Here is a 21,695-nt window from a genome sequence, read left to right as displayed (position 1 = left end):
GCAGCTCTCGGAGAGTCTGATTGGCACAACGCTAATGAGCAGGAAAATTCTTTCCCATGCGAATGGCTGTCCAACGGCAGCACCTCGAGCTAATATGTATATGAGCTATGCCATCTCAAGACAAAAGACTAAAACATAATCATGACCTCGTGTTAATTGATTTAATCGTTTCAACTGCGTGCAGGACCTTTGCCAACCGCTCACAATACGCAGAAGAGAGCCATCGGCAAGAGCTCGTTTTCCGTTTCATTTCCGTTTCGTTTTCGGATTCGGTTTCGGTTTCGTTTTCAACTCAACGAAGCACGCTCCTCTCTTGGGCGCGCTCTTACAATCCACAGCCTTACATGCAACAACCCGTGGCGCTGCAAGTAACGCGCTCGGCCACTCGATTCAATCTTCGTTCAACTTTCGTTCCGCGCGTTACAAGATCGAGAAGTCGCAGTCCGCAGTCCGCTACCCGCAGTCCGTCGCCCTGCCGTTGGGCCCTCAGCCTCATCCATATTCACATCCATCCCAGCGCCAGCGTCAGCGCTAGTGGCAATAACAACGCGGTCGCGAACCGAGTATATATATATATATATATATATATATATCGGATCGAGTCGGGAACAGCCAATCGGAGTGCGCGAGTGCAGAGATTCGACTTGGATAAAGTGCGACCACAGCAAGATGCGGCACTTGCACCTGCGGCCGCACGCGAAGTGCGCGGCAAAGTGTGTGAAATGTGTGTGAAATACCTGAAAAATGCCCAGGAGTGCTCAGACATATCGAAACACCAGCAGCTAGAATTTCTTTCAGTGCCCCAGTGAACGACGCGCAGGGATTGCCATTATCAATTATCAATTATCTGGCAGTGCTCGAAAGTTGAGAACTCCACTCTTTTGACAGCGGAATACAATCAATATACATCTTAAGTCAACTTAGGTCTAACTCAAAACACCTAGAATATATAGGTGAGTTGGGTGGCCAAATTTCAGGAGTTTGCAACACTTCCATGTGTGGCAATTATGTTCATAAACCGGATTAACGAAAAACACAAACTAGTTTACTTGTCACCTATCTTAGCCAATTGAGTAAGAATTATATTATTATTGGTAACTGAATGAGAAACTCAGCAGGAAAAGGGACATTAATGTGGCCGATTATCATTTCAAACAAGTTTATCTTAGTATCCATTACCTAAACCCGTTGTTCACATTTGAATTCGGTGGCGGTCCCCCTCGTATCATTAATCAAACACAAATTAAGAAGGAGTCAAACTGTCAACATCTCGGGTTAATCAAACTAACCTGCCGCATTTTACAAATAAGAAAAGCGGCGGCATCGTCGGCTAGGTCGTAAATTCCGAAAGAAGAACAGCGAGTGACTTGACTGTATGGGACGGAGAAAGATTTTCCGACGGCACTTGCACTGATTGTTATCTCGCGGATGCAGTTACTTGAAGTATCCACCTCGTGATTACGATTACGATCCCGAGTCTTTGGCAACTTCACAGCTCGCTAGACACGCAATGAGGCTGGGTCTCTGGCCCCGAATTCCATAATTTTTCCTCTGTTCTGTGAGGTAATTAAGTGGAAATTGTTTGGCAATTAAAATTCCCAGATCTCGCTTTCCCCTTATTCGCCGTGTGCAGCTTGAATGATTTGCCGTGCCCACTTAGGATGGTTTAGAAACTTAAGTTTGCTCGGTTATCTCAGTCGCGAGATGCGAAGATGCGCCCGCAATCGCGCATGCATAATTAATTTCGTGTAAAAATCATAATTACTCCAATTAAAACTTGTGTAAACAAGTTGGCAGCAGGCGGGCGCGTCTCTCAATCCGAGTGAATCGCCGTTTGGGGCGCAATCATTTTTATAGCATCGCTGAATAAACATTTCGTGGTCCATTATTATTTCCCCTCTGGAAAAAGTTTCGCCATAGAAATGGTGCTCAAGCCTTTTTTACTAAAGAAATTTGGACGCAGCTATAAACAATTTCATCTACTTTAAATCTTAAAATCTAGTTGCACAAGTGGAAACTTAAAAATAACCTTGTTGACTATATTTGTAAAACGTATTAATCTTTATAAATTTTTTGGAAATTTTTGGTTTATAAGTGGTATGCTACATTAAGCATAATAATGGAATAGATATTACATTCTGTTTAAAAGTTCACGATTTGCTTCAGTTTAATTATGATATTGTTATGACTATTAGCTCAAAGAATTTTAATTGAGACAAAGGCCCTTATTTATTATATTATTATTGCTGTTATTATCATTATATGGTAAGATATATTGATACAACACTACCAGTTGAGAGTTTAAAACGATTTTTAAAAAGGGACAGCTCTTAACGAGGTAAAAAAGTCGCAAAATAATATAATATATAATAACAAATTTTGTGCCGAAAAATGAAAAAGCATTCGACTAAATAAATACACTCTTTAAATTTTTCTATTCGGATTCATCCAGCGCGACGATTTTATATTTTACGAACCCAAGCTCAAGAACTCCACTTAAAAAAATGTTTAGTTTGTCCCTTTCACCGCTCTTTTTCCTCAACCAAGTAATGTTCTTAAAGTCTTGGTATCCAATTCTTATTCATTTAGTGATACCTTTCGGTTGGTGTGTTACTCGTTACGATCGGACCATCACAGCAGATTTTCAATTCTACGGCTCCTAAGCACACGATCTTGGTACCTGTACTTGGTGATCCATAAACTTGGTGATCCGTGGCTCAATCGACTTGATCATATTTAAATCTCGCCATTATTCTGTATATAAAGGCTGATATTTTGAGCGAATCAATATCGCTCACAAAAAAAAATCATTTCTGATAATTCTTCTATCGCACTTTTACATCGAGGACATACAAATAATGGTTGTTAAAAAAATGAATATTGTGAAAAAAAAAAAAAATTTTTAATAACGTTTTTTTTACGGATATGTATAATGAGTGCATAGCTTTTGGGTTTATTTTTGGATTTTTTGAAATGTAAAGGTTTTAAAATAAAAACAAGTTTTGAAGAATTTTTGTTTTTTCAAATAAATTTTAGATTACTATGATTATTTCAGTCTTAAACTTAAAACTATTTTAATAAACATTTTTTTATATATTTTACGATTACTTGGAATTTAAAAAATGGAATAAATATTAGTTTTGGTACTTGTCGTTTTGTCTTCTGATTTGAAAAAATAAACTTGCTCCGTCGCTTGACACTTTATATTTGTGTCTTCTTTTCGTATTCAACTCCCATTTAGCCTTATTTTTTCACATCGCCTCCCCCAGGTCATTTTTCAAAGCCTGACGAATACAACAATCAACAAAATTTATACTCCAGAAGTGTCTTTTCTCGTGTGCGTTTCGAGCATTTTTGCTGCTGTCCCGACGATATTGTGTTGCTGCCCACATGGCTGCTACCGAATGGTCCCCAGGCAACCTCACTCCTCCGCGTCTTCTAATTAATTAGCATCTAACTAAGAATAATGTTTCCTGCTGCCCTCGACGGTGGACGGTGACAGCAGTCGACTGTCATAACTTGGCCCCAAGTTTATTTGTTTGGTTCGCCAGCGGCGAACAAAAGGCAGACCAGATCCAAAAACAGATGCACAGAAGACTAAAGATACTCAAACAAAGACGGCGCAAAGGTGCCACACTTTCTTCGGTGTCTGGTAGACCTCTTCCAGGAGCAGGTACACACCAATTCGTTGCCTGATGGGCTCGTTTATTAGTTTTGTTTTGGTCGTGTATTGCCTTTGTGATTTTTCCAAAGTTTTTACTTATTTGTTAACTTGTGAAATAATTACGCTGTCTAATACTTGTAAAAAAGACTTCATACAAGTACTGCCTGTAGCACTGAGAGTATTCATGCAACTTGTTATGTTGGTGAGAATTTCTCATTTAAAAAATTGGCGCTTGCTTTGTTCTTGCCAAAAGAATTATTTGTCTCGTCTAGGGAGTTTAAAGACATCTTGGGGCTTTCGCCGTTTTTCCCTCCGCAGTTTTTCGTCACACTTGCGGCAGTTAACTAGTTCAGAAAAAGTTGAGTGTGTTAAAGTATCCCAAATATTTCAAGCTGTCAAGACTGGACAGCTCTGGAAGTAAGAGAAGTTGGGGAAAGCTGTTGAAAACAATTTAAAAGAAACTTAAAAATGTGCTGCCATATGGCAAGATCTAACAGCGGACGATGGGTAGAACTTCAGTAGCTTGTGGTTAGATCTTATTAACTCACGCTCACCACTCCCATTCCGGTAACTATGCCTCAGACAATGTTCTCACACTTTCCTCCTAGATGAAACGAACCCTTTTCTCGAGTCCGACCACACAACCATTAAGATTTCCTGCTTGGCTTCCTTTCTGTTGGTGACCCTTATCTTAGCCCCTTATGGTTGTCCGTTCTCGAAGAACTCTTTTCTACATTGTATGTAAATGTACCCGGGCGTGCCCCTAGCTGAGACATTTACGGCGAGGATTTCGTCGAGCTAATTAACTTTCGGTTACAGTTCACTGCGCAAAATTGCGATCGCTGCGGAGCATACTAGAGTTATGTTTGAAAGACAAAATTGCCCCTCTGATGCGCAGCGGAAGTGAATCGCCGCTAATCAACTTGACGACGACTTCCCGCATGCTCCTAGGTTCATGTCTGATCACTGAATGATAGCCCTGTATGCATAACGATTTGTCGGAGGCATTGAAGCAAGTCGCAGGCGTTGGCTCGTCCCAAAGTATACATCGTGGACTTGAAGTCATCCAAATTTTACGCATCACAAAACAATGTAGCGTCATTAGCCTTGCTCTGGCTGCAATGGACTCAGGGTCGGGCCCAGCCCTAGATCCAGGCCCATTCTCAATCCAAACTCAGCCCAACCCACAGATCCACCAAAATGCGGGAAGCCTCAGAACAGGCAAAGAGGCGATACAAATGATTTGTTTTGGTAATTAGGTTTTTAGTTGCCAAATACTCGTATTAAGGGAAGTATCCATGAACGCATATGCAACCAAATTAGGCTTATTTGTAAACGTCTACTCTTGGAATCGCTGACAAAGCTTTGTCATACATGCAACGTGTTCTGTTCTTGGTAGTCAACACCTCTGCTATCAAATGCTGGGCGTGTTCCCTTCTAGTCGACCCAAGTTTGAAAGTGCAGGCTAGATTAGCCCAGCCATGTAAATGGTTCGGTCCGCTTCCCGGGAGATTTTCATCGGGAGCCACACGTCAGGTGTCAAGCAAATTATCATTAAGGGGCTCAGACCAACTTCGAGGGTTAATAAATGGGCAACATGTGTGCTTACTAAGGGAAGGTTTTTTTGGGTTAAGTACTAAATTTTGTTGATGCATTGGAAAGGGATGAAAGGCAAAAAACTTTTACAAAGGGAAATAAATCACTGATATAAATAAAATGTCGTAAGCAAGAAGGTGTTCACTTAAAAAAAATGTTGTTATAAATTGCAAGCGTTTTTCACTGTAATAGACAATTTGCGCATATGAATGGTTTCAAATTAAAACACCCCCAAAAGAGGTAAATGAATTGTGACGATCGCACCTTCAACATCCAATATTGCTGTTTACAAGTTTTTTGACGAAAAATGATTATTTTATCGTGTTTAAAATTCAACGTTTTATACAGTTTTCTGATTTTGCCAGCTGCATTGATATATAAACTTCTATATAGCTTTTTTCCCATACAGCGTTTGTAACAAGAAAAATATAATGAGGTATTATAGAATACAAAATGTTTTGGATTTGGAGGGATATATGACAGCTAAATACAAATATAGTCATCCGATTAGAATAAAATTGAAAAGGGTGTGACACAAATCACTTGTGTTGAAACAGCACAATTTGGTGTTATAGTTACATCGAGTCTACTAGTTGTTCTGATCATGAACAAATATTCTTTATAGGACCTTAAATGTTTCCTTCATTGTATTAATCCACAACATCCTGTATTCAGCGAGTTCTGCCAAAATCCGCAATGGTATAAAAGGGTACATTAAAATAGTTGAAATGCATTCCAATGCATTCTTTAAAATCTTTAAAAAAAATGTTATTTTCTAACATTTTAGAAAGTAAAAATTATTTTGGCGTCACATTTTACATAACGAGAATGACGGAAAAAATTAATAAGGTATAACTTAAATTTGGTATTAGTGATGCGTATTAGTAAAGATACCGTTTTTGGTAAAGAATCTTTACGGCAACAAAAATGGAGAAGTTTTTGCTGAAACCCCGTGTATATCGGCAGAAAGGATTTTTTTTAAGTGCTTAGATATGCCATTTTTTGTTCCAAAGACAACACATAAATAAACACATAAACACATAAATAAATTTTTGCTCTGTGAATTTTTTTCACTTGGATTAAAACAGTCTGAAGTTTTAAATTGCTTTAGTGCAACATGAAAATGCCGTGTACTTGGTGGCTCTATTAAAAAAAAAATTGTTCGTGTCTTTTTTTTGTGTTGTTGTAAAAGTGAAAAAAAATTGCATTTTTAAAATGACTTTAAAAACCGGTTAATAATTTTTAAAAATGTTATTTTTTAATTAGCTCCAACATTACGGTTTACTTGTTGAAGAGCGCTTGGTGGAAGATGACAATTTTTTTGAAAATTCATATTTTCAGCTTCAGCTTATTTTTACTTCCGTGTTTACGTCAATAAGCTGAATTATCTCAGTTGGAACTCAGAAATCCTGCCCGTCGTCTTTGGAAAAAGTCTCTGTTAATTTAAAAAGGGTAACTTTTATTTGTTAATTTTAATGAAAAACTCTTTTAAATTATAATACCCTCTGCAATAGTTAAAAATTTCGGAATTAGGCTTTTAATTTTATTAAAATCGGAAACCGATTTCATGTAGCTGCTTCTTTTCTTGTTATAAATAAAAGAGTTAAGATTTTTCGGATTTGTTACTTCTTTGTTCTTTACTATTCGTCTTTCGAACTATTTTGTTGCTAATAAAGGTTTGCTTCTATTGGAAACAGCAGCCCGAAACAAGCGGCAGTCGGTATAACAACCGCAAAACCCACGACGGAGCCCAAGACGTTTGCTTTTCAACTTGCCGCCCTGTTCCGGGTACCATTAAAGAACCGCTTCCCCGGTCTGGTGAATTGGGACGGCAGTGACACAATTTCTGCATTACTCGTACAGGCACGATTTTAATAATTCAACACCGGAACCACCAGTGCAACTCAAGTTATGGGTGCTTGTGCAATGGTCACAACGGGCTTGATGTGTTTGGTTACAATGCCAACAGACAGTCTTTATGATTGACCATTTTAGTTACTATGATGATAGGTAAAACACCGCAATATATGGTGCTGTTGTTCTTTTCACTTACAATGCGCAAAGTAAAATTTAATCAAGCGTTACTAATTTGTCTGGCCCGAAATACGCAGCCACGGCCGAAAGACAAAGGTTAAAGATGGGAATGCGCGGCCTGCTGGGTCGCAGCTGCGTTCGCACGGCGAACCCAAAAACCCGAACCCAGTTGCATATCGAACCCTTTGCGAGGCCAGAAAATAATTCCCAAAAATCGATAGAGCTTGAGCGTGGGCTCAGGCCTAAGGCCTCAGGCCTCAGGTCTCAGGCCCACAGCCCACATGTCCTGGATGCGCTTCGTTGAGCGGGCTAACGACTGACTCTCCTTCCAGCACCCGTTCTGGATCCATCTGTGCGATGGCATTTCGTACCGCCACTCCCCCCCCGACCACCCCTTTTGTGTGCCTTCCTGTCAATCAGCGCTTTGTTGTTGCCAGTGCCTGGCAGCCACTTACTACCGGCTCATTGTCAATGTCGCTGGCTGCTGCTGTCATCCTCCTCCGAAAATGTTTTCAAAAAGCATTTTTACATATTTCGCTGCTTGGGTTCTTGTCGAGGGACGCTGGCTTATAATTCATAAAAATTCCCTCACAGGCCCACACACGCTGACAATGTGCATGATGACAAACCGCAGACAAAGCGGGTAACAGGATGTGTTCTGTATGGAGCGACCGGCTAAGTTACGGCTGAAACAGCTCCTTCAATTGACAGCCCTGAGTAGTCCGACGGTGGAGGAGCACCGCCAGACAGGAGATCCGCTCTGATGCCTCACACATCCTCGGAATTTTTCGAAGCCGTTTGAATTTCCGAAAGGCACAACGTGAATCTATATTTATGTGCATGATAAGATCAGAAATGTAACCAATGTTATAAATTAAAGTGTGGGTGGGGGTACTATAATTTCAGTCAAAAGTTTGAAACACATTGAAGGTGACATATGCATACGAGTTAAGAGTATAAATTCTTGATCAGCATCACCAGGCGAATTGATCTAACAATGTTCGATTATCAATTCGTTTTTAATTTGAAAATGTACTTATATTTCAAACAGTTTTAGTCGTTTTATCGTGTATAAACTTGTCTTTTTGTGTCTTTTATAAACTTGATATTCATTTCAATAAGAAACTAAATAAGTTCCGAAGTTCTTGGCAAGTTGTTGGTAATATTTCAGCCTGGTCTTATTTTGTTCCTGACTAATCTCTACACTACTTGCCTATTTCACTAATCCTTGTTTCAACTTTCGTCGGTCTTCTGCCTCCTTGCTTGGCCCTTCCTCTGGGTAACTGCTGTCAATATCCTCGCGCTTCCTCGTTTCCATACTCCTGTTTGTCTAACTGACATGTGACGACTGTTGGGCTGCCACGTCAGGGCCTCTCTACAGCTTTAGCCTCTCATATTCTAGCGTTTTGACGACCCCGTGCTGAATCCCTCCTCGACCACTTTATTCACCACTTATCATGCACAAAGTCTAGAATTTGCCGCATTTTTTTTTTTTTCAAAAACTCGACTAATTTGATCCCAAGGCGCTGCTTGAGCCTGTCAGGATGCGTTCGTTTTTCCCTTTTCGCTCCGCCTGCCGCCACCTCTCACGCTTCACTGCCTCGCTGTGATTTCCTCAGCTCACCAAAGCGTAAAACATTTTTCGCAACCTTGCGACCTCGAACCCCCTTTCCGCCTACGCCCCTCCTCCTGACACCCCCACCCTCCACCCTCCACCCGCACACAGGCAAAGAAATTCAATATTGCTTTTCTATGTCTATGCTAATGAATGGCTCGCGAAGGAGAGCAAAGCGAGACTGAGAGGAGCGGAGAAAGGGTGGAGAGAGGAGGGGGTTTTCCTATTCCTCCTCTTCCTCTTGTTCTATTTATTTTTCCGGCTTCCTGTTGGGAGCTCCTTTTTTTCGCTTTCGCTCCGCTATCCTATACTACTCTGCTGCCTTTATGCGGTTTGACGCAGCAACTAAAAGTATGCAACACTTTTTTCGCATGTTGCTTTTTGCATATTTAATGCCCGCCTCGACGGGGACAGACAAAATGGCGGCGTCTGGGTTTTTTTTCGGCCCCCCTCACAACCCCCATCCCCCCATCCGGCCGCCCCTGCGGTTAGGCGTTGATTTGTGGGCGCCCCGTTTGTTTGCCGTTCCTGCAGTTGTATTCTATGTCTATTTGGGGTTTTGCGGGTGGCGAGTGGCTGGTAGAACCGCCCCTGATGTGACTTTAATGAACTGGGCCGGGTGCTTTTAAAAATCAATAAAAACAGGCTTTAAGTGTCTCTGATCCCCGCTATGACTTTTCGACGGCCCTTCAAACCTCTCGCATCGTCGAGTGCTCTTCGGCTCTATATCTGCGCCCTGCCACAATAATATACAAATACGTCACGCAGGGAAAGCAGACTTCCTTGCCAGACAGGGGCAAATAAAAAAGTTGTCAACTCTCCTTTGCCTGAGACTGTTGTTCAAATTTTTCCGAGTGCTGGGAGTTTGAAAGCGGCCAATAGGAGGCTTCTGCACGACAAGATGTCGGTGATTCTTAATGGTTGGTAAAGCTGCCAGAACACCGAATGTCGGAACCGTATTTCAAAAATGTTTAGGAAAGTTAGAAAACCCAGAAGCTGGGTGAATTTTGATAAAATAAAAAAAAGAAGTTCTATTACTAACACTTTTACGTGTTTAAATTAAAAATATAAACAAAAAATTAAAAAAACAAAAAAGAAGGCTTTAGCCGGTTTCGCAGACGGCAGAGCAGCGGTCGAGCAGCTGCAGAGCGGCGGCAGAGGACTTTTTAACTCAACTTCTTTTAAAATAAAACACCAATTTTAAAATTTTGTGTGTACAGCAAAATAACTTATTTCTTATTATGGCACGCTTTGAAGAAAAACTAAAATCTGAATTTCAAACCCCTAATCTCTAGCTTTTATAGTTTCTGCAATCTCGATAGCTAGATAGACACCAATCGTGTTTACCAAAGAGTGCTTCAGAAAGCCGAAGAACAAATTTAAATACTAATATAGTATACCTGCAGATAGCCTATAAACTAAGAGACTTTTTTGGGTAGAAACGGACGGGCGGACATGGCATGATTGACTCTCTTTATGTGCATCAAGTTTTGAAATTTAAACTATTTCTTATCGACAATTTGCCGTTATTTATCCCTATATTATTCGTGGTTTATATTCCGGTTTTTCATATTTTAAAATATAGTTGTTCTGTTAAGTTGATTCAAGTTTACAGAACACCCTACGAAATTTTAACTTTTCCAAAATGTTTTTAACTGGGAGTTTTGCGTTTTGTATCCGTAAATTATTTGTGAAAGAAAACAATTTGTCGCGCTTGTGCTACGGGCTGTTTTTTGAAGACCCTACTAAATTTTAAATGTTCCAAAATGTTTTAACCTGAGAATTTGACCTTATTTATCCGAAAGAACTAGAACCACTTTTGTACTAGGAATCTGTGCTTAAAAATAAAAATTGTCGATCTTGATATTATGGTATTATATGATATTATGATATATTATGCTTGCAGATATTATTTATAGGAACATTAATCAATAATGTATTCAATTGAACAATCGATTACACAATGTTTTTCTTTGTGAGCAGAGCTCTGTCGGCCTCGACGTTTAATATATTTGTTGCTTAAAGCTAACATAGAGTCATAAAATCCTGGAAGACAAATACTATATTTTTTAGTCCGCCACTGTAGACAATGTTTTTTTGTGTAGTTAGCTGAATAAATCACAAATTTGCCGTTATTAATTAGATACAAAAAGTTTAAATTTCAAAAGTTTTTCTGCCAACTTGATGAAATACTCTCCTCGTGCATATAATTTATCTTATAATTGCCGAACTTATAACTTATAATAGCTATTTCGGGTTCGGTTGGCTTGGCTGCACACGCTTTCACTGAGTCCACTCTACTGCACTCGACAGTCCCTCGTTCGCTTCACCCCTCCCCATTGGGCATTTATTATTAAATCATCAAAAGTGTTGGCCGTCAAATGTGACAATGGCCAGACGAAGTTGCATTTTGCTTTAACAGGCTTGCTGTTGTTCTGGGCCCTGGTTAGACAGTCGCCTTCCGTTTGGGCTGCCACAAAGTTAGTGCTGACTCTGCCCCTCTGTCTGCACGTCAGTTGATTATAACTGAGGGGGAGTTCGAGTCTTCGTTGCTCCTGCATTTTATGACGTTGGCTCTTTGCTGGGATGTAGAACTGCATGTCTTTGGCTTTAAGCTGCCGCCCAATGGAACGGCAGCCAATTTGTCTAGCTCAGAAACTCCCTCACTTTCTCCAGGTCTCCCCAAAACCAGCCATGAGCTACACCCTGTTTTAATGCTGTGCTGTCTTTGGCTTGATTAGCGACGCTGAATTGACAGAAATTGTCACCAGCAGAGTCGTTTTTAGACAACACCCAAGTTGCGACCTCGAGAAGCAGCTAACGCAACCCAGCACGGCCCATTCTGCACAATTTGCGTCACTTGTTGTGTGTGTGGAAGTCGCTGTAAGCCCTCTTTCAGCTAAATCTGGATGTGCATTTTCTCAGCGTTTTTCGCTCTGTCGATCCACTCCGACCCACAGAGGACCGGCACGTCAATTGCTTAATTGATCAATTTAATTTGACACTTATTCAAACACTCGGAGCGTCGCGCGGGGCAGAATAAGATAAATATCTTTTGTGCCCGATTCCCAGCACAGTCAACTCGCTTTTGTGCTTCGATTTATGCAAATTGTGCCGGGCCATGTGGCCCACTAAACGAGTGTGTTCGAGTACGTCTGATGTTCGCTCCAGATTATTTTCCATGAAAGCTGTGCTTCATCAATTAATCAATTGGTTTGTGGTATTTTTGTAGTTCTCTGAATTTTCAGTTGTTTTCCTCTTTTCCCATTTCAAGTTAATCAGGAAGTCCGCCCGAAGAATAGTTCAATGTTTAAATTTTAATGCCCGAGCAGCAATTTGTTTTAGTCTCGAGTCTCCCATTTGGGGCGGCCACAGTAAGTTCTCTGTGCCTGGGCAGCGATTGTCGGGCCTTGGGAATTTGTTGACATATTAAATAAAAAAAATGTTGATTGATGGCTCTTCCACCAGGCCGTCAATTAAATTAAGCAGCATGGACGATGGAGATTGGGACTTACACGGGAACTATAGACTCCAGATAACCTTATAGAGTATATAGCTAATTTTACTGGTGGTCTTGGAAAAATTCTTTCGCTTGCGGTGATCTTTGAGTTTGACCGCGCCCATTCCTGACTATTAGTCGATAAATCTCTCCATGACATTTAGTAAAAATTGTGGCTATAGCACTTGGCTAATGCCACTCTTTTAGAGCCAAAGAGCGTGTAATTAACTAACTGTACATTTCAATGCATCGCATATTTCCCAGTGAAAACTGCAGACAAACAAACGGGCAGGAAAGCAGGAAACTTGTCGCCAGCAAAGCGAAAAACGAAGCACCGCCAGATGGCAGCTGCGAACGGTGCTGCGGCGAGCGTCACTATTAATTTAACCTACATCGTGAGTCTGCAGCATGTTGAAACTATGACAGCCAGCATTTCTCAGACACGCTCCGCTCTTGGAGAATTTTTCCAATTTGTTGTTGGGCCACAGGGAGCGACCTGGACGTTGAAGGATGAGCAATTAAGCACTGAGTTATCGACAAGAGCCCACACACAGGTGAAGGATTCAAGGGCCAGGCCCAGAACAGGGGTGTACCTGGAAAAGCAGCAACATCAGCAGCGTGACAAATTGCCCCATGACTGTTTTTTGCATGTAGGTCCAGGCCCAGGACTTACACATACACACGTAAAACTGTATGTTCTCATTTATAAGATCAAAATCGGTAGAAGGACATAGCAGGTGGAGCAGGTGCGCCTTACAGTCTTTCCCAGTTCGCAGTTCCCTGACCCCGGTCCCTTTTGGCTCATAATGAGTTTTACTTAGGACAGCCGTCACCTCATCCACATCTCAGCCCGTTAAAATTAAAAGACATCAAAGAAATCTGCAAACTAAACACAAGCATAGGGCCCACAATTTTCCGTGGCCAGATGACTGGATGGGCGGCGTGTTCATTATCACTCTGCCTTTTTCCGCTCTACCTTTGGCCCTTTTTCCCACTCTTCCGCACGCTTTGCATAGGCTAAATAAGTTTCTCGGGGAGTTTCTGACACAAAGTGCTACGCAAGCTGTCGTCTGTCCTGTGCTCTTGTTTTCCTCGCCTAGCCGGCGTTAAATTAAAGCGAAAACTGGCTTGCTCATTTTCATTGGTGAATGGAAAAGCAGCCGGAGGAGGACGAGCAGTATGTTTACTGTGGCCGCTTTCTATGGCATTCCCCTGGCACTGCTCATATGCCAGCCCCTGCAGCAGTTTTTGCGAAATAATGTTTAATGAAAAGCACGAAGTCATCCTACGGCTCCTCCGCTCCCTGACTGCTGCTCGTCTCGCTTACTCACTTTGCATTCATTCAAGCCACAGTCGACCGGAAAGCAAGTCAACGGAGAAGATGACTACAGGCTGGTGCAGATTTGGCAGGCTTTTGGCTCTTCTGCCATCAATTTAGTTTCCGATTCGTGCATAGTTGGGGCAATACCTCGAGGTATTGGCTAAGCGTGCTCTTTGCTTGAAGTCGGAAAAGCAAAAGTGGCGGGCTAGAAGGTTCTGGAGGGGGGATTGGCCTAGGCTTGTTTGCTAACCTACTAACGAAATACTTTCCTTTCTTTTCATAGATCTCACTGCCACTCTTCAATCATCACTATGAAACACCCGTCGCCAAGTGGAGCGACCCTCTGCAACGCCAGCATGCTCTTCCGCCAGTGCCTTTCCCACCCAACCTGCTCACCACCCACAGCCGCTGCCCGGAGTGGCCTGAGACCCTCCCCGCGAACTCCAACCCGCACCCGCACCCGCACCCCTCGATGGACGCTCAGCCTCTGGGCGCTGGTGATCACCAGCGGCTTCTTAATGCTTGACACGCCGACTACGACAGCATTTGATATCGGTGAGTGCAAAGCCCAGATGAATTTCTTCCAAAGAGCTGCCCTCGACGCTACTCTTACTTGCCTTTAGACGACTGCTCTGCGGGATGTCCTCAACTGGACATGTTGAAGCATTCTCGTATGCCTGCGAAGGCGCCCTGTGAGTCTTAAACTTACCCACATGGTCAATGCATTCATGTTTCGAGCTGAGCCTGCAGCTTCAACTCCGGCTCATTAATAGCCATATTGACGTTTTTATGCCTCTTTTGGGGCTGAGGCATTTCTTGTTTTAGAATATTGCTTTAATAAAGATATTGTGCGGTGACTTAAGATTATGTCCCATGCATAATGCCACGGCATGTCAACGGTTCATAACTTATTCACCATAAAAGGCAGTGCTAAGTAGTAGAAAAAAAGGGGATGATGCATTAGAATACGTAGTTCTTTAGTCAGAGTGGCTAGGGAGGAAAAGGCTTATTCCTTTCAGCTATAATTATAGCTTTGGATGAAAAGAACAGTGAATAGTGTAGTACGAACAAGGTAGTCCGAACTAAATGCTCTACAAAGTACATTCCACTATTATCGGACCCATATAAAGTCATTCAACTTGCGTCTTCATCTGTCACAATATTCCCCGCCCCCGCATCATAAAAATGAAATCGCTCTGCCATAATATTTATAGTTAATCAAGCAAGCCAAATACATAAATACAATTCCACAAACATGTTCATTTCGGATGGCCCCGCACAGGGGTCTCAGAACTCTGTTGCCCCAGCAATATCCCCTGCTCTGCTCGAAAAACAAACACATGCCAAAGGAGCACTCTGCTGTTGCTGGGGCTAGACACATCGAAGCGAGTTGAGTTAGCATAACATGCAACAATTTTCCAAATGAATGCACTGCCAGTATGCAGTGCATGTCGGAGTCGCAGCCGGATTCGAAGTCAGGGTGTGGGAGCTGGCTTTTGACCCAACCTGGCCCATGCACCCAGGCACTTCGCTCTTCATTTGCGGAACGGGCTATCAAACGCAATCATGTGTCAATGCACCAGAAGCTGCAACTTTCAATAGAGATGGCAAAGCTTCGAGTGTTTGTTTCCAGAAAATATATACCCTTCCTTTTAATGAAAAATAAGTTAAAATATAAAAATATTCGAATAGGAAAACTTTCAGAAAAAAGGAAAGGAATATTTTTGTAAACCGAAGCGTATATTCCATTGAAGGTATTTTTTCATGATTTTGATTGCGCTAAAATCTTACTGAAATTTGAATACTATATATAACACTATAAAATGTATATACTCTGAGCTGTTTGTTCCACATACGCACTGGAACTTAATTTTCATCTGCATCACAAGCTCATTTTGAATTGGTTGACTAACTTTTTCCCCAAGTTCAGGCTTTCTGTCCATCGTCCTGCCCCGGATCCGAATCCACACATTTTCCCGTGTGAATATTTATAAACATCTAAGCGAATGCACACCACCTCAGCTTGTAGGAGATCAAAAGTTGGATGGGTCCGTGGTGAGCATGCTGGGCCGGGGCAACAAAAGTCGCATCAAATCAACGCTGATTCTGTCGAAAACGTCAGCAGGCGACTGCCAGACGCAGGATTTTGAAGAGTTGGGGTAGCAGGAGTGGGCTTCTCCCGTTTAAACGCAAATAAAAGGAGGAGTCTGCCTCTGGCAATGCAATTGGTGGGCAATAAATTAAGTAAGGCAGTTGACGTTCTGCCAGTCCAGAGTTGACTCTGAAAATGATAAAGTGTTTGGTTTATACAAAATGAGATACAGCTTATATTTAAATAAGAAAAGGCCGCGAGAGTGACAGTCCATAGACTGTCGCATAATTCTCCCGACACTCGACATCATTTAAAAGATTTCCTTGGCGTTGCTCAGAGAAATAGTGACTGCAGTTCAACGGTTCTGTACTTAAATACATCATTAGTTACAGTTCCCTTTTTAATTGAAACTAAAATAAAATATATTTTTCCTTTATTTGCAGCTACGTGCAATGTGCCGCTGGGCATGGAGTCGTTGGTCATTACAGATGCTCAAATCACAGCGAGTTCAGCCCATGACATGGGATTTGTTGGGCCCCAACATGCAAGGTGAGTTCAGGTCTAAAAATTTAGTAATCAGGGCGGAAAAAAGTTGCTTATTTTATATACAATATTTTATTAGAAGAATAAATATGTAGAAATGTTTTTCGGAACATAAAAAAATAACACATGATAAAAATAAATAGTTTGTAATTATTATTGACAAATGATTGCCGTCGATTGCGATTTCCTATGCTATGCATGTCAATAGATTCAAAACAATCAAACTGAATATTCATGATCATGATCATTAACATTACCTTTCCCTCTGCGGGTAAAGAAATCATAAGGATGTGCCATAAACTTTGGTATGTTTAAACATATATATATCATAATTTTTTGTGCGATTGTCGTTGGCTTAGACTATCCCTTTCGAAATCATTGATTAGGGTTACTGTCTGTGTGTTTTCAACTCTGCATCCCTGCCACAGCACTCGGGTCATTAACCATTCAACCCAAATCTGCCCGCCTTCGAAGATGAGGCTTATCTACGGTTCGTGCTCATTTAATTGCTAATTTTATAGTCAACTTCATTAGTCGATAAGACAAAGTCAATAAAATAGAAAACTTGGCCACCGCTCAAGCTGCTCGGCAATGACAGAGAAATTTATATTATGACACAAACAGTTTGCTCATTAAAATGCCAAATAGTCCAGAAACAATGCCCCGGAGTCGAACTTAAATAAAAATTAGATCTTCTTTTGCATATCCGAGGAGTGAACAAAAAATATTTAATGTTTGTAAAATATGTAAACGAAGAGTTTAATGAATGTGGCAGCGGACGATATGCAAAGAAAGAGTCGGCAGCCCTTTGCCCAGTTAATTAAATGCGATTTCTGAAATGCACAAAACTCGTTTTCCCTGCCACAGAAGCAAAGTTCAAGCGAGTTTTTGACAAGATCCGAGGAATGAAGTCGCAGTTGGATTTGAAATGGAAGCCAACGACTGCTTTTTCTAAGAAGAGTTTAGTTTAATTTCAACTCTTCAGTTTTGTTTACATTTTTTTTTATGCTTATTTAGGTAAGTGCCCTCGGGCTGCTTGGGAATGGAATGGGCAATCCAAGGTTGTGATAGGATCACTGGTAAAAAAAACATAGTAAATGTAACTATTTCATCATTGAATCAATTAGTTTTCCTAACGATTTAGAACGACACATTAAAATAGCAAATATAATTATTTCGCATAGTTACTTTTTATCTTATGCACATAGTAAAAAAAATGTTTCTATTTAATTCAAATATGCTAAAATAGCTAAAAATATTTAATTTTAATACGCCGCGTAGTAAACCATAGTAACTATTTTCATTTTAAATTTGACCACTTGAATTCCATACTCAAAATAAACAAAAGCCCATATTTAGGTTTAACATATTATATGTATTTCTTTTCAATCTAAATAGTATTATACATATATTTTGAATATAGATCGTATTTTAAATAAATATGACACATTGTTTATTTATATGTTTTGATTTGGAAAATAACTCGAACCTGTAGAAATATAAACAACAAAATTTGTATTATATTTAAAGGATGCCAGCTATGAAAACATATTCCTATATCATAATATTATAAATATTATAATAATAATAGGAATCTGTTATCATTACGAACTAATTTTTTATTTTTAAGCTAGAAAACAAATGTTTTTAAAATATGTTTTTGTTTTATTTGAGAAAACTTCTCTCACAGAACAAACATTTTTACATAGATTTTTGACCACTGGTGTACGAAGTCGGATAAAAGAGGCAGACGCAAGCTTGCATTAGCTTCTTTGCTTTCACGCATGTGCGTGTGTAAAAAAAATGCGAAAAGAATGCAAAACCTTGACCTTGCACGTAAATACATTTATGTTTATTATGTGTATACATGCGTCAACTTTTAATATTTTCCATATTTATAATAAATATGTTTATGTTTCGACTAAATTTCTTGAATGTTTAATTAGATACTACTTTTCATAGTAAAAACTACAATGCCAAACTTCATCTTAATCCCTCTTTGCATATTTTTATTTTCTTTTATAGTTTTTAACCTTTTTCAAATTGAATTAACCTTTTTCAAACAAATGGCTTCATGTTTCGGATGAATTTCTAAATGTTTAAATCAAAAGAAAGCAACTTTCTTCATACTATACAAAATTGCAGATCTTTAAAATAGTAAAAATAATTATGGAAAACTTGGATTTTATTATGAGGAATATCTTTTTAAATATTATTCACTTTGATTTAATTATGTTAATATGTTTTCTATTAAAATCAATGATTTTTATAATTGATTCGAATACGAAAATATTATTTTAAATCAATTATAAAAATGTTTGATTTCACTGTGCGTTTTTTCTACCAGTGATGGTATAAGCGGGAAGCACGATGTAAGGGAATGCGAAGCACAAAGTTTAGCGGAAGTTTTGCAGTTGCGCTGACCGTTGTCATGATTGATGACACCATTAGATGGGCTTCACTTGTCGTGTTATAAGTATGGAATATTTTCGCGGAGTGGTTGAGCACATTCAGAGCCATAAACATGTCAATTACCACATGAATTATGGCTTGAAATCAATGCAAACACATTGCACAGTGTGTAACGAAGTGTGTATCTTAGCCTTTCTTTAACTTGGCTGGAAAGTAAGCATTTTTTTCGCCCTTATAGGCATGCACTTAAAAACATTTCAGTGCGGGGCCGACAGGAAAAGCACCACCATACTCGCTCTGGCACCACCGCAAAGGCATCATTACCATTAAACCTTTATGGCGGTACTAAAATATAGCCACAAAGACAACGCACGTTGAGGTCGTCGGAGATAAACAAAATATATCTTCTGTTGCTCGCATCTTTTTCCTTCTGTGGTTCTAACCGGAATTTGTACCAAGGAGCCGAGGGACAGCCAGATTTTAACTTGCCTTGCAGAGTCGAGACAGAGGGTCGGGGTGTAGAAGTTGAATTTGGCTTGGGACTGGGCTTTGATAGGTTTGCGATGCGGGTAGCCTCTCCAATCGGGGGTCGATGCCAACTGACTCACCTGAGAAATCGGAGTGGATCGTGGCTGAGAATGTGAGATATGGAAGTCGAGGAAGACGAGGCCTGATTGCGATTCCTGGGAGGTTAAAAGTCCAGGGAACCGAAGAGTAAGTGGGAAGCGCAACGGATTGGTGGATCCGCTCCTTGGAGCTCTAATTAAAGAGAGCTCTGGTTGAAGTTGAAAAACTTTTCCCAAATTCACCTTACACTAATTCCGCTTGGGTGGTCTAACTTTTCACTTCAAAAAAAAAGAAATAAAACACTTTGAGTTCCTCCGACGAACCCCACTCGCACTGACAGGCAGAAACTCTTCAAGCTCCTCAGAGCTGGCAGCTTTCTCTTTTGTCTCCCGGTTCCCGCCATCGACTGCTCGGCATGCCCAATCAGGCAAACTGCAATTTGCTTAGCCGAAAGTTCCACAGAGCCAAGCAGAAAAGTTCAAAAGTGCAGGCAGCATTATAATTTGCGGCTGCCGTGCACTTACCTAACTAGACTAACTAACTCGAAAAAGATGTGCTTCAAACTCGCCGTAATTCATTTCGGGGACGGGGGCCCGACATGCACTTACGACAAATCACTGGAAGGGATTGGAGCCCCAAGGGGCCAAGAGATGACTGCGTTGACGGTTTGTGGCCCGTCTGGGGCTATTGAATTACGGAGATTAGTTTAATGACAGTTGGCGCTGTTTGATTTTCATTACCGCGCCCGTCCTCCAGGACCGTCAGGCCATTAAGTTTACAACCTCTTACATATTACAAACGGCGAGAGGAGAAAAAATCCTAACCCTCCTCCGGCAGGCGCCGTCCGATTAGAAGTCGCTGTCCAACGAACAGGCAGTTCGCCAGTCCATCAGTGCTGAAAATGAGCAGCCGACGGTGGCGCAGATTGTTAACTTTGGCAATAACAATAATTAAAGTCAAGTTGAAATGCACATAACTGCGGATATTACCATTTTAAACGATGTTTGTACGCTCCTTTCTCCGCTCATTTTCTGGCTGCCTCAGGGCTACTGCAGAAAAGGAAGATGAAGCGGACGAAGGAAGGAAGCCCCTACTTTATGAAGATTAAATTGACCTTTTTACCCGTCTGTGAGAGTACCCTTATTATAAATTTACAGTGCAACATTTCCCAATGAAGCGTGGACTTTGATCAATGCATTTCAGTGATTGCAGTTGGTAATGAATACTGCATAGCGGCCAGAGATAATCACTTGGTGGTAAATTTCCGAAAAGTAATCAATATTTAGATCAAGCAGAAAATGTGTGTGGGGAATAAATTGTACAGTTTTTCACTATTTTTCTCTATTAGTGGTTGGCTTAAGCTAAACGATGTCTCAATTCACGCGGAAGCGCATTACTAATGGTTCGAATCGAAGTCAGGGGCGGGAACATGGACATTTTTTAGAGATTCCGAGGCAGCATGCACTTAAAACCTGAGATGACCAGTAAATAAACATCGCAATCGAATTCAATTCCAACAACCCGCTGGCAGCTACAGGTTCGAGGCCAAAGACAAGCGGCCAAATGAAGCAATTTGCCACGGAGCCAACGACGACAGGAGGCCGGAGTCCAAGTCACTTCTCTTGACTTCGGTCCGAACGAAGTGAGTCTAGGCCTAGAGTAGTAGCAAGCCCATGAGTAATGGCAGGGCATTAAGGCAGCCGAAATGCAATCAAGCATGTAAAACTTAATTGAAATATAAACCGAAAAGCGACGTAGTAGTGGTTTACATATCGATGACTTTGATGGTGGATCTACTGGCTGAAAATTGATTAAAGTTAGGCCACGTCCGTCCCCAGTCTGGGAATAGGCTAAATTTATCTTTAATTACACAGACAACATCCTGCTGTGCCTTAAACCGCAAACAGCTTAACGAACGAGACGAGTTGCCAGACGACGCAACCCCACCGCCAGTGGTTGGAGTAGTATTTGGGCTTGTGGTGCTGCCTTATGTGGTGCCGAACGCTTAATGTCAATTAATCTGTAAAAATGTCCTCTCCAGGCAGCCGACTACCGTAGATGATGCCTACACCGAAAAAAAAAATAGTGACAATATGGCTATTTTGGTGTGAATGCCACCCTTTTGAGTGATAACAAGTTTTTAATCACCAAATTGACACCTGTGTAGTGACCGATTCATGTTTTCGAAATTATCAATATGCACTTTTGCGTGTCAGAATGCCATTAACCATTGTCATATGCTTGCGTTCATTTTAGAGTCCATTTGAACCCATTTAGTATTAATATGGTATTGTCTTGGGGAATTTCAAGAATCATTTTAAGGTCATAATGGTTTTCATTTTTTAATAAATT

The 21,695-nt window shown here is 40.8% G+C and overlaps 1 protein-coding gene across 1 annotated transcript in view; it reads left to right on the top strand.

Annotated features, from left to right (window-relative positions):
• The first annotated feature begins 411 nt into the window (after positions 1-411).
• LOC108134578 overlaps positions 412-21,695 on the top strand; it is a 40,012-nt gene continuing 18,728 nt past the window's right edge. The window contains 3 exon segments of the mRNA XM_041708775.1: positions 412-953; positions 14,013-14,284; positions 16,265-16,370. Of these exon segments, the coding sequence (XP_041564709.1) occupies positions 14,041-14,284; positions 16,265-16,370 (350 nt within the window). The 5' untranslated portion in view covers positions 412-953; positions 14,013-14,040.

Source organism: Drosophila elegans, unplaced genomic scaffold, assembly GCF_018152505.1.
Source record: "Drosophila elegans isolate 14027-0461.03 unplaced genomic scaffold, ASM1815250v1 contig_397, whole genome shotgun sequence".
Taxonomy (NCBI): domain Eukaryota; kingdom Metazoa; phylum Arthropoda; class Insecta; order Diptera; family Drosophilidae; genus Drosophila; species Drosophila elegans.
The sequence above is the reverse complement of the archived record's forward strand: the minus strand, read 5'-3'. Positions and strand labels throughout refer to the sequence as shown.